The following is a 13,257-nucleotide window of genomic DNA, read 5'->3' on the forward strand; positions in this document are numbered from 1 at the left end:
AGTGGAAATGAAATCAAATAATAACGAAACGGAATAACAAAGGTTGAGATTTTATTTATTTAGTAGTTTTGACAATGTGAACAGAAATATCTTTCTCAAAATGTGTCTTAAAATCAACACAACAACAAATCTTTCTTGAAAAAAAATCTCGAAAGAAAAGTAGAAAATGGATCATAGTACTTTGTTGATCTCAAGAAGCAGCAAATCTATGGAAGCTTAACTCCCCGATCCAACATACTAGAAAGATGATGATGATGATGATGAAGAAGAAGAAATGAGATTGATTCAGTTCCTTAACCACTTCTCATAATCCCTCGCCTCGCCAGCAGCCTCGCAATCGGCGGCGTTAGCGCAATCGTTATCGGAATCCGAATAGGCAGCAACGCCTTGTTGCAAAGCACGGCTAAAGCCAACGCGCCGCCAGTCGACGCTGCAAGTTCGGCGGTACGATTCCTCGTCGATTGAATTTCCGACGCAGGCCTTTCTTCGTTCATAAATCCGTCATCTACGGACGATGTGATTTCGGAGGGAGTTGTTTGCGGCTGATCTTTGGAAAAGAATCCATCCATGTGTAACTTATCGAGTAGTGATTCAACATCGACATTGTTCTTGATGGCTACATAGAGGCCAGTGATCGAAGCCGCCGACACTGAGAAATGAACTCCGATTGCGACTTTTCCGTACTTCCTAAGAAGCTCGCGGAATCGGCCGCCGCCGGTGAAGAAAGCCATTGATGAAAAAGAAGAGAAAAGATCCGGGAAGGAGAGGCGGCGCGTCGGAGCTTGGCGGTGGAGGATGGAGGCTAGGGTTTCGTAGTTTCTTGACAAAGGGTTTTAAAATCCGTAATTTTTATTGGGAGTTTATTTTCGAGGAAGACGTTTTTCTAATAGATTATCAATACGACAACGTTTGGACATTATGCAAAAGTCAACAGAATCAGGTGCAATGGGCCATTCATCGTAGGTACGGCCCATATCTTTGGGCATAAAGCCCATCAGGTGCGACCAGAATATAATATACCATTTTTTTTATTATGTTGGTTAAAAAACAATTAGTATAGATTTAGGCCCCATTTACTGATCTATAATCAAAATTGTCGCATTCGTAATGAATTTTAATTATAATAGGTCTCAATCACAAATAGAATGAGATTTTTTTCACTGTGGTTACTACACATTAATGGAATCGTAATAAAAGAACCAACTGGTGTTGTTTACTTTCACAGGAAAAGTAAAAAAATAAAAGAATAGATGATGAAAAAAAAGAGAGTGTAGGCCTCACGTAATAATCAAGCATTTCCTTATGATTACAAAATGCTGGTTAACAACAATAAACATAATAAAATGAGGCACACTTTTCATATTACCATTAATGAATTACGTTTATAGGGAAGTAAACACGGTCTTAATCCCTATACTTTTATTGTAACAGTTTAATATTTTGAAAGGAAATTAGGATCTGAAACAAGTGTGACTGTGATCTAGAATAATGTGGCGGGATTTGAGTTCCAATTTTGTTTTAGGTCATTGTCATATCCTTTCAGCAAGACATCAATTTTCATCCAACGTTTTAATGGATTTTCTACTTCTAATGGTAGGTTTGAAACCTTCATAAAAAATCAAGAATAACATTACAATTTTTGAAAAGAAAGAGGTATTTTTGAAACAAACGGTAAAGTTTAGAGATCTTTTAGCTCGATTTTCCCCGATCTTTATATTTCCATACTTATGAAATGTTGTTTTGATATGATGATCATTTGAGGAGAGCATTATTATATTGAAATAGCTAAACAAACGTATGGCATAAAATATTGGCCAGTCATAAGAGGTAGCCAAGTCTTTATTTAATAGTTGAGATTCAACCATTTGATAATGTTATATTTCCTAGCTGTACCACCAAAAACATATTGATTGCCATTTTGCTTCAAGATTAAATTTACTTATATATCCTCTTGTTCTCTCTCTGACTTTGGAGAAAGGGAATTTTGCAGTAATAATAATGATGGTGAAGTTATATCATAATTGCAGATTGATAATCCATTTCTTCTTGTTTCTAAGTTTTTGTGGAATTTCAATTTGTGAAGTCTTTCTTGTTGGAGATGAAGATGGCTGGAACTCTGGCATCAATTTTGCTACCTGGTCTCAAAATCACACTTTCACCAAAGGAGATTTTCTAGGTATTCACCAATTTTTCTCCTTCTTCGTATTCTAATTGTTTGCTCTTTCCTTGTAGAGCTCATGTTGAAACCAGGTAGTTTTGAACTTCTAATCTTGTTGAAGATATACATGCTTGAATCGCTTAGTTTTAGTTAGTTTTTCAAACCATTGTTCTTTTGGACAATATGTGGGGTGGTGGGATCGAATGTCTAATCTCGAGGTTGATAGTACATCTTAGATGTCAGTTGGACTATGCTCATTTTGACTATCAAATCAGTTGAGTATTAGTGATTTTCACATACAACTTTAACATTACTTGATAAGAGATGACGAGACATGAACATGTAAGGAAGAAAAGCTTTTTTTTTTTTTTTTTTAATTGACATGTGTCTAGTTTTAGGGAAAATTGCAAAAATCAACCATTTAAGTATGAGGGTAGTATAATTACACTCTCAAACTTTCCATGGTAAAATTTGAGCCATAAAACTTTGTTAAAATTGGATCCTTAAACTTAAAATAGTTGTAGAAATTGGACCCCAAATGAAAAAAAAAAAGTTGAACCCTTATACTTATACATTTGGGGGTCCAATTTCTACAATTATGTAAGTTTTAGAATTCAAATTTTTTTTTTTTCATTTGGGAGTCCAATTTTAATGCTTATGTTAGTTTGTGGGCTTAATTTTTACATCTTGAAAGTTTGAAAATATAATTACGACTACCACCATAACACCATAATTTACCGATGGTTTTTGCAATTTAGTCAATAAAATTTGCTCAATACCTAGACAATTATGTTATACATCTTCTAATTTGACCAGGAATAGTTGTCCAATTCAAACTACATAAACCAAACATAATCATGTGTTTTAAGTAATTTTAGCCACTAGTCATCCCATAAAAAAACCTTTACTAATTTGGTTATACATTTACATTGCTTTCAAATGATATAACTACAATTAAGTTTGTTAGAACGCCTTGAATATAATATTTAGTGTACCGAATGACCAAGTACAAGATCTTGTTAAATTCGTTTTTGACATATTTATATTATTTACGATTTCGACTCTAGAGTTCAGAGAAGTACATTATATAAACTCTCTAATCTTAGAGGTGTCTTTGCTCTATAATCAATATTATTCTCTTAATAGTAAATAGTTCTCACGTTATCCATGGACGTAGCTAGTATACTATTAGTTAACTCTGTAAATTTTTATGTCGATTTTTTCTTTATGTTTTTCTATTTTATTTATCGATTCCATAACAAAGTTGTTGATTTTGATTTTGATTTTGTAGTTTTCAACTATGCAAAGAATGTACACAATGTGTATGAAGTTACTGAGGAGACATACAGATCATGTGAGACAAGTAATGGAGTATTGGGTAAATATGATAGTGGAAATGATAAAATTGAACTCAAAGAAGCAAGAAATTATTGGTTCATTTGTAATGTGGCTGGTCATTGCTTGGGTGGAATGAGATTTGGAATTGAGGTTAAAGAAGCCAATTCTTCCATTCATCTCCCACTTAATCCTATTCAATCTCCTCCTCCAAACACCAATTATGCTTCTATTAATTGTGGAAGGTATTCTATGTGGACCCCTTTCATTTGCATTCTAGCATTTAAAGTTCTATTTCATTGAGACCTAAACATTCAGGTCTCGTTTGATAATTATTTGAATCTCGTTTGACGATTATGTGATTTTTGATGGATTTTGAAAGTTAAACTTACTTTCTCTCTCAATTTCTTACGATGTTTAGAGCTGAATTCTTTGTCAAATTTCAAGAACAAAAACTACTTTTTTTTTTAGTTTTCAAAATTTGGCTTTGTTTTTGATAAATGAATAGAAACTAGATAACAAAGTAAGAATTTTAGAGGTGGAAAAGGATGCTTGTCAAACATGGCTTGGTTTTTGGTTTTTAGTTTTTGAAAATTGTGCTTCTGTCCTCTTAATTTCTTACAATGGTTTTCATTTTTCGTAAGTAAAGAAGTTGCATTTTTAGCTAAGTTCCAAAAATAAAAATAGGTTTTAAAAACTATTCTTTAATTTTCAAAACCTAGGCTTGGTTTTTGAAAACATGGGTAGAAACTAGATAATACAACGAAAGAAACTTAGAGATGAAAATTTTTTTACAGGCTTAATTTTCAAAAAACATAAAAACCAAAAATCAAATTGTTATCAAAGAAGATCTCAACATTCATTTTTTAGAAAGTATGAGTCTCGTTTGGTAACCATTTTGTTTTTTATTTTTATTTTTTAAAATTAAACCTATGTCATCTACATTTCTCATCATGATTTGCATCTTTCTTAAGTACAATGGTTGAATTCTTAACCAAATTTCAAAAACAAAAACAACTTTTTAAAAGCTACTTTTTTAGTTCTCAAAATTCAACTTGATTTTTTAAACTATTGGTAAAAATTAGATAACAAAGAAAGAAATTTGGAGGTGAAAATAATGTTCATAGACTTAATTTTAAAAAACAAAAACAAAAAATAAAATAATTATCAAACGAGGCCATATATATTATGGTGGTGAAATTTGGAGATTTAAGCTTAGTGAATGGTTATTGACGTCTCAACTATTTCGAGGCTTGTTTCAATTTGTCACTTTTGATTATTGTAAAATGGATAAAAGAGGAATGAAATATATGTGTCAACTCCATAACTCCTATATTTTTAGCAATTGCGCTAAACTGTGTAAAATGGATAGGAAGTTCATATTTGGAGTGCAAAGTTGTTTAATTGGAATTCTTCGATAAATGTATAATAAAGAGAAAGATTGGAAGATGAAGTTTATTGATGAATGTGTAAACTTGAACACTATTGAAATTAGTGGCTTGAATTATTTAACACCGACTTAAAAAATTGGCGGGTAAAATACACCAATAAAATTTACTTGATCCATAGCTCTCTTTCCCTCTCTTTCAAGGATTCTTGTGAGAGAAATTCTCATGGCTTATTTTAATTATTTTATGAGTGGAAATTAATTAATGTTATAAATTTAAATAAATAACAAGTGGGTGCAAGTGGATAATAAGTAAATAAATTGACACCTCTTTTGAATAGAGACGATAAAATAAGTCGTGCAAGCAAGAACTATTGATATTCCAAAATTTCATCAATCTAAAAATGAGGGAAAAAAACATCAACTTGCATATTCGTGACTTGAATGATCATCATCATTATTATTATTTTTAATGAAATGATCATTTGGTTAAAAAAATATATCATCAATCAATTCTTCATCATAGAGTTGACTTTTATAATTAATTAGCACATACAAAATATACGTTTAAGACTATTTCTTATATATTTTCAGGTACATTAATTTTTAATAAAAGAAATATATATCCAATTACAAGCTAAATTTAATTCTTATACTATGAAAGTTGTGTTTATAGGTTCGATCTTAAGTTTTAAAATGTGTTTAATACACACCGGATTTTATAAGTATTTGATACGTTTCCATACTCTCAAATTTTGTCTCTAATAAGTGTATGACTATGCAAACATTAACAGACGATAAAGTCCCTTCATGTGATAATTTAAATAAAATTAATTTAAAAATAAATATAATTTTATCCAAACTGAGTGTTGTTGAAGATGAAGAGAGAATTTGGATTTAAGAAGATTTTAAGTCTTAAAATTTAATTTTTCATTGTATCTGGATTAATCCAAATCTATAGTATAACAAATTCATAAGGAGCTTGTACACATAGGAAAAAACTCATTACGAAATCAAAAGAAAGGGGAATATGTAAACCTAGAACGTGAGTTCCTAGACATCTTTAATTTGAAGCTAAATTTGATGCTTATATGCTCTAAAATAATTAGTAAATTTAACATATGTTGTGTGGATAAAAAGTCGAGTAAAGGGAGGTAATGAAAGAAAGAATTTACTAAGTGTTAAGCTTGAACAACTTAAGCTAAACTATGTATGGGATGCTCTCTAGGGTTAAGTGTTTCAAACACTTTGTGAAATTTTGAGAGTGGAAAAAAGAGAGAAAACTAGGTGTAGAGCCTTGGTTGGAGTAGAGGAGTGAAGCAAGAATGAGGGAAGTAAGACTTGAGTGTGGAGACTAGACGTTGGCTATGGGAAACTTGTGATGGGGGAGCTAAGTATTAGAAAATGAAGCAACCTATATGATTGGAGGACTTAGGACAAGGGCTTGGCGTTGAGAGGTTGGTCAAGCCAAGCATTGAGACATGAGGTGATGAAGTGTGGTTGAAGCATGAGGTGATAAAGTGTGGTTGAAGCTTGAGGTGATGAAGCGTGGTTGAAGTATGAGGTGACCAAGTGAAGTTAGCCTTGGGCGGTGAGAAGGGTCTTATGGCCGAGAGAGGCTTGTAAGTGAAGGCCATTCCTCTATCAGTTATTTGTTAAGTATTAGAAAAAATAATTTCTTAATCTTAATTGGTGGCTAAGTGGTAGAATATTAGGCTTAAGACAATGTTGGCAACATAAGGTGTCACCTTATTATGCAAGGAAAGCATGCAAAGGGAAGTATAAATTGGGATGAAGAAGAGGAAGTCAGTTTGGCCATTTTATTCATGCAAAGGGAGAAATTTTTCAGCCAACTTGAAGCTTCATTAAGGAAGCAAACCTAGGGCTATCGTGGATTTAACTTATAAGATGATGAAAATTGAAGAAATCCAAAGGTTGGTTCGAATTTAGAGCACAGTCGAGAAATCTGTGAAGTTTGGAGAATTTTGAGCTTTCAAGGAGGAATTAAAGGCTCCAATTTGAAGGTAAGTAAGTTAAGAGGTTGTTTAAGAGGTTTATGGAAGGATTTTACATTTTATTTGGCTAAAAATGATGAACTGAATACTGAAATATTAGTCTAAACATTAGGTGTTTCAAAAGGGGGTGTCGATTGGATGTTGAAAAGGGCACACAGGGAGTTGGTTTGTCGGTGAGCTGTCTTGCTCGACCAACTGCACGCAACACAACCACTATGCACACAATAGCCCCCAACCGAGAAATGGTGACAGCGCCCGTTCGCCCATGCTTGATGTCCATTCGCTCGCTCACGCTCGACGCCTAGACATGCACTTGCTCAACGCCTTGCGATGTTCATCACCCAGCCAACACACGTTCGTCGCCCAATTTGCTCACCCTCGACACCTAGCTCATGGGCGTGTGTTGTTGGCCTTATTGCCCATCTGAAGGCTCTGTGTGCATGCTTAAGCACCCGTGTACATGTCTTAGCACCCACATTTGGCCTAATTGTGCACCTAGATGTCGTGGGCCTAACATAGTCTAATTTTGAAATTTTCAAGTTGGTAAGCAATTTGTGAGGCCATCAAAGAGTAATATAGATTTTGAAGTCTTACAATGACTAACTATGGATTCATATAGGTATTTAAAGACTAATTAGGATTTGTAAGAGTATGTTTAAATGAATAAAATTTGCTAAGTGCTTAAGATGTCCAAGAAGTTAACCAAGGGGTGTTAACTTATGTTTCAGGCCAAGTTGAGATTGGGAAGGCCTATAAGCCATTGGAAGTCGATTAAGTATCTGTGAGTGACAACGTGCTTTTAAAATTAAAAGTTTTTGAATGTTCAAAGCATAGTTTTCTTGAATGAGTTACTCAATGACTACCATGGCTTTAAGTAAGATTTTCTAAGTTGAGATTTCATAGCATGGCTTGAGACTAATACTCTATGAAAGTTTATCTAAGCATGAGTTTCTCTAAAATGAGTTGTTATACTTAAAACATGTTGAGAATGGTTTACTTAACGATGTATTTCAAGCATGATTTCAAGAAATGAGTCTTCCTAGCATGGTTCTTAAGTATGATGTCTCTTTAAAGAATGCTTTCTCACACTTTGTATTTGTGAAATGAAAATGAACATATATTAAGAATGACTTTGCAAAGTAATGTTTTATGTACCCTAGCTCTAAAAATCCTGATATTCAAGGAGACGAAGGTATTCAAGGGCCCTGATACTCAAGGAGATGAAGGTATCTAGGGAATTCAGTAAATAATTGTTACATAGGTCTTTGGGACTTGCCTTGGCGCACTTATAGGCTTTGGATCGTGTGCATGGATGCTTAGTTTGGGGCATTTCTACGTGCATGTATGAGAATTAGTGACGTGTATTGAGCTTGCTCTACCTCAACCAAGGTTCAAGGATACTAGTTATAAGCTAAGTATGATGTGATTTATGTAAATTATGTTATGTTTCAGGGTTTTTCTGATGTTCTATGAGATGAATTCAATGTGGCCATAGCTATTGATTTCTATGCATGTTTTACAAACCCTGAAGTTGAATAGATTTATTGATTTACAATCATTTCTTTTAATATAATGCATGTTGATTATTTATTAAATAGTCACTCACTGGGCTTTCCAACTCACGCTTTTAAAATGATTTACTTCCTAAGTAGCAATTGAGTTCAGAGCCCAGCTTACAACTACCAGTCTGCCACACATCTCCATCTCTAGAGACCTCTATAGACACAAAAGTTCTTTAGGTCTCTAATATGTCTTTTCTAATTATGTAGTCATGTACATATTAGATGGGAGTCAGAGAGAACTTGAGTCTATATTTATGAAGTAGATGTTGTGGGTTGAACTCTAGTATGTAAATATGTATGTAATGTTTGCGAAATATTGGGTTTAACTAAACAACTTTATAAGTTATGATAGCCTTTGAGGCTTGAGTTTGAGATATCTGAAAATATATACATACTTGTTTATCAGGTTATACAAAGGCGAGAAAATATGTTACAGATACTAGATAGGCAATGGGTGTCATAAGAGGGTTGACATCTACTGTCTTCACATCTTCTTCCAAGTTAGAAAGGTAGCTTGGGAAGGGGTGTAACAGAATATCAACATGCTACTGTTGAATGAGAAATTTTGGACTAGTCACAAATTGTCGTGTCATTTCTCAAGTTAATGGCAAAATTATAAATAACTGAATTTAGGACTAATTAAAAGTTGACATGCATCCTAAATTAAAGTTGAAGACATAAATGGGCAAATTCTGATGATGCCACATGTTCTCACCATGATCATTGGATTGAATAAAATTAATTCGCTCTATTTTGATATTATTATTTGGGCTAAAGTCCAACTGAGCTAAGAAATAGGCTTAATTTGGCCCAATAGCTAACTAAGGCCTAAACCCAACTAGTTGGGCCCAAAGGCCAGGTTCATAGACCAACCAAGCCCAAGCTCACTAGAGAACTCTATAAATAGAGGAGTTCTCTTTACTTGTAGAGGTTAGAAAATTCTGCACTCCAGAGAGCCCAAAAAGAATTCTTCCAACAATTAGAAGACTCCCAAACTCCTGAAGTTGCATGCTCCTTGAAGGCACAAGTCTCTTGAAGATATAAAGTTTCTTCCAAGACTTTAACTTTAAGAACAACATGTGCTTCGCTTCCTCAAGTCAACATATGTATTCAACTGAGAGAGATAAGAGGATCAAGTACTAGAGATTGAACCAAATATGCATTAAATCTACATCAACACAAGTTTAACTTCACGAAATAAGTTTCTCCAAAAACCTCATGCAAACAAATTGGCACGCCTAGTGAGACATCTCTGCCTCTCATTTGTTTCTCAACATTATAATAATAATAATAATAAATAAATAATGGCATTAAAGAAAGTTGCATCCAAAATAACTACTACAAGCGGCTTCTATATGGGACCTGTCACCCGAAGTCACTTAAAGGGGATCCTATATGAGCAAGAACAATGTTTTGTCACCATGGAGAAAATATAAGAACAACTAATGGGATTTTTTAAAAGCGAGATCGTCATCAAAGAAAATCTCTTGTTCAACAACTCTGCTTCTACTACTGATCGATTAGAGAAAGAATCACATTTTGATGTAGTGTCTGTTATGATGGAGAATGTAACGATCGATACGGCCATGACAGAGATCGAAAGAAAAATAAATTTCCTAATGAAAATTGTCGAGGAGCAAGATCATGAAATCACTGTCTTAAAAGATTATATAGAGGCTCATGAAATTGCTGAGTCAAGCCAAACTCCTGCTGTTAAAACCAATGACAAAGGGAAGAATGTCTTGCATGAAAATAAGTTGCAACAGTCTACCTCTGTCGCCTCTCTGTCGATTCAACAGCTGCAGAATATGACTACAAACTTCATTAGGGCTCAGTACGGAGGACTGTCACAATCTTCTTTTATGTACTCTAAGCCATACATTAGAAGAATCGACAATCTAAGAATGCCAGCGGGTACCAACCTCCAAAGTTCTAGCAATTTGATGAAAAGTGCAACCTAAAGCAACACATTGCCCATTTTATTGAAACATGCGAGAACATGGGAACCAGAGGAGATCTACTTGTCAAGCAGCTTTTCCGAACCCTGAAAGAAAACCTTTTGACTTGTACACTGTTCTAGAGCTCGAGGTGATCAACAACTGGGAATAATTTGAAAGAGAGTTCCTAACTTTTACAGCACTGGGTGTACTATTAGCATGATGAAGCTGACGAACGTCAAGGATCAAAAGGGGGAACCAATCATCAACTACATCAACCGATGGAGAGCTTTGAGTCTTGACTGTAGAGACACACTTATCAAATTGTTTGCTATAGAGATGTCCACCTAAGGCGTGCATTTAGGTCTCCTTTACATTCTATAAGGGATAAAACCCCAGATGTTTGAAGAGTTGGCAACTCGCGCCTATGATATAAAGTTGAGCATCGTCAATAGGGGAACTAAGGATTTCTTGGTCCCTAGAGTGAAGAAAGATAAGAAAGAAGTAAAAGGAATTAATGTCGTTAAAACGACCTTGCTAAAATTTTCTTCCAAAGGAAAAGAGAACAAAGTTGAGAAGAGGGACGATGGAGGCGAAAGGCGTTGCCTAACTCTAAAAGAAAGGCAGGAGAAGGTTTATCCATTTTCTGATTCCGATGTTGCAGATATGCTCAAGCAACTGCTAGAAAAGCAACTTATTTAGCTTTTAGAATGCAAACAACTAGAACAAGTAGGAAAAATGGATGATCCTAACGACTGTAAGTATTACAGGGTTGTTTGCTACCTAGTCGAAAAATTTTCTGTGCTAAAGAAGTTGATTCAAAGGTTGGCTCGTGAGAGAAAGATTAAATTGGATCTGGATTAAGTAGCTCAAACAATTTACATTGTAGTGGATGGCTTCAAGTTCCCCAACATCAACTGCGTTTTATGATGAAAGATAAAGCTTGATTTAGTTTGGGACCCTTGAACATATAGTTGTTCGGTTTCAACAAGCGATTCAAATGACAAACTCTCGAAATAAAGATGATTTTGGTGAAAATGACGACGAAGGACAACTCCTTGTGACTCGTCGAGAAAGAAGAAAGTCAACTTCACCCCAAAAGAAGTCGGGCTTCTATTGAAAGCGTAAAAGAGGAAGTAAGATTAAAAAAAGGGGGGGAGGGGGGAGGGGGGAAGGCGTGGAGACCAAAGCTTGTTGAGGAGGAAGATAAAAACTTTCCTTAACCCCGGTGACAGGTGATGCTAGTAGATTTCTTTCTGGAGAACTTCTATAAGGGCTACTCAAAGAAAGCACTAGAAGTTGTTGCTTGTCATGTTGTCAGCACAACAGAAATTGAGGATACTTCTTTAAGTACATCAGAGACAATGGAAGAATCAAAAGACTCACCATCATTCAATATAAATGACTTGTTGTCACTTCCTCCGACAACTAAGACAAATCTTATTGACTCATTGTTAGACTCAAATGCATCTAATGCTTCGACCTCTATGACGAGTAGATGCACCGATGAAGGAAATTAGACATGAGGATTTCCATGAGCAGCGAAATGATCGTTCTAAATCCAATCGTATTTGAACATACACAATTACAGTCAAGAAACGGAAACATACAAGTCATGAACAAAACAAAATTACAGCATGCGTAACAAAGATCAAGGGAAAGATTACACATACCTTTGAAGAATCATCTTCAATTTTCCTTGAACACGAACGGTCGTTCAATCTCCAAGATTGCAACACATGAATGCTCAAACACAATGACCGCAACACAGTACGATCAATCCGCAACCACCACAAGAACACCGTGAACTCAACGAACGACCTCCAAAACCTCGACGTCAGTCGAGTTGAGTACAAAACCACCACAATGGATACCTTGTTATTTTCGGTGTGAGAATTCAGAAGTGTGGGCTTTGTGTAGACTTGGTTAGAGGAAGAGACCGGGGGAATAATAATTGTGTAAACGATTGAGCAAGTAGAAGATGGCAGAAGTCTATTGTATAGACGATGCCCAATCGTTTAGAAAAAGCTTCGCGATTGTTTGGCTAATGGCCAGCTGAGTGAACTATCTTGTAGTGTCACTCCACGATCATTTAGTCTCTCTTCAGCTATCGTTTAGTGAATCTTATTCACTTGACAGCGATTCCGTGAGTTTTCTTTCCGAGAATAGAAAATCTCAAATATTACTAAAATTAGGAAAAAAAATTTCCTTTTATCTCACGATTGCCATGAAATCACCAATAACCTCCCACTCAATTGGTTATTAGAGGAAAAGAGATAATTATCCAACAATTAATATTATTATAAATATATATGATAACCAACTTACCATATTATATTTATAACCTATAGTTTTAATATTTAATCTCATGAAACATATAAACCATAGTTCTTTTTCTATTTCATGGTACTTAATGTAAATCTCATTTACATTAATCCTCCACTTGATGTATCTCATACATCACACCGATCATATCATATAGAATTGAATTTCCTCATGTCAATTTGAACATTTCAAATCAACACCAAGAGCTGATTCTCAACTTGAATCCATTGAGCTACCAAGGGGATCTTATGGACCTGTAGCTAAAAGCTCCAACGATACGTGAATAACCGACTAAACTCTTTAGTCACGGGATCCACCATCTGTTAACTGTCAGGCACTCTACTAAAGACTGACAGCTGCACTTTCCTTACTACAAACATATTATGTGTCTATATCAACCAATCAACAGTGCGATAATCCTTCACAGATCGCTCATAAGTACAGCTGGGCTAATAACTATTATGCCCCTATAGTTACATCTAACTCCTTAAGTACCACTGATCCCTCTAATACACATAAGTCATAGTTCTACTATGAC

At 34.8% G+C, this 13,257-nt stretch overlaps 2 protein-coding genes across 2 annotated transcripts; one reads left to right on the top strand and one right to left on the bottom strand.

Moving 5' to 3' along the window:
- Window positions 1-31: 31 nt before the first annotated feature.
- On the bottom strand, window positions 32-882 carry LOC120089278. The gene has a single exon (XM_039046700.1). It carries the CDS (start codon window positions 729-731, stop codon window positions 294-296), a length of 438 nt encoding a protein of 145 aa, XP_038902628.1. The 5' UTR covers window positions 732-882; the 3' UTR covers window positions 32-293.
- Window positions 883-1,181: 299 nt separating this feature from the next.
- LOC120089277 (mavicyanin-like) lies at window positions 1,182-3,870 on the top strand. The gene is made up of 2 exons (XM_039046699.1): window positions 1,182-2,176; window positions 3,450-3,870. The coding sequence occupies exons 1-2, from the start codon at window positions 1,999-2,001 to the stop codon at window positions 3,794-3,796; spliced, it is 525 nt and encodes a 174-aa protein (XP_038902627.1). The 5' UTR covers window positions 1,182-1,998; the 3' UTR covers window positions 3,797-3,870.
- Window positions 3,871-13,257: the final 9,387 nt, after the last annotated feature.

This window comes from Benincasa hispida, chromosome 10 (assembly GCF_009727055.1).
Source record: "Benincasa hispida cultivar B227 chromosome 10, ASM972705v1, whole genome shotgun sequence".
Classification (NCBI taxonomy): Eukaryota; Viridiplantae; Streptophyta; class Magnoliopsida; order Cucurbitales; family Cucurbitaceae; genus Benincasa; species Benincasa hispida.

Excerpts from the sequence above, each read along its gene's own strand:
- LOC120089278 (XM_039046700.1), bottom strand. The coding sequence starts at position 731 with ATGGCTTTCTTCACCGGCGGCGGCCGATTCCGCGAGCTTCTTAGGAAG.
- LOC120089277 (XM_039046699.1), top strand. The coding sequence starts at position 1,999 with ATGATGGTGAAGTTATATCATAATTGCAGATTGATAATCCATTTCTTC. Across the intron at positions 2,177-3,449 it reads CACCAAAGGAGATTTTCTAG|TTTTCAACTATGCAAAGAAT; the intron begins GTATTCACCAAT and ends TTGATTTTGTAG.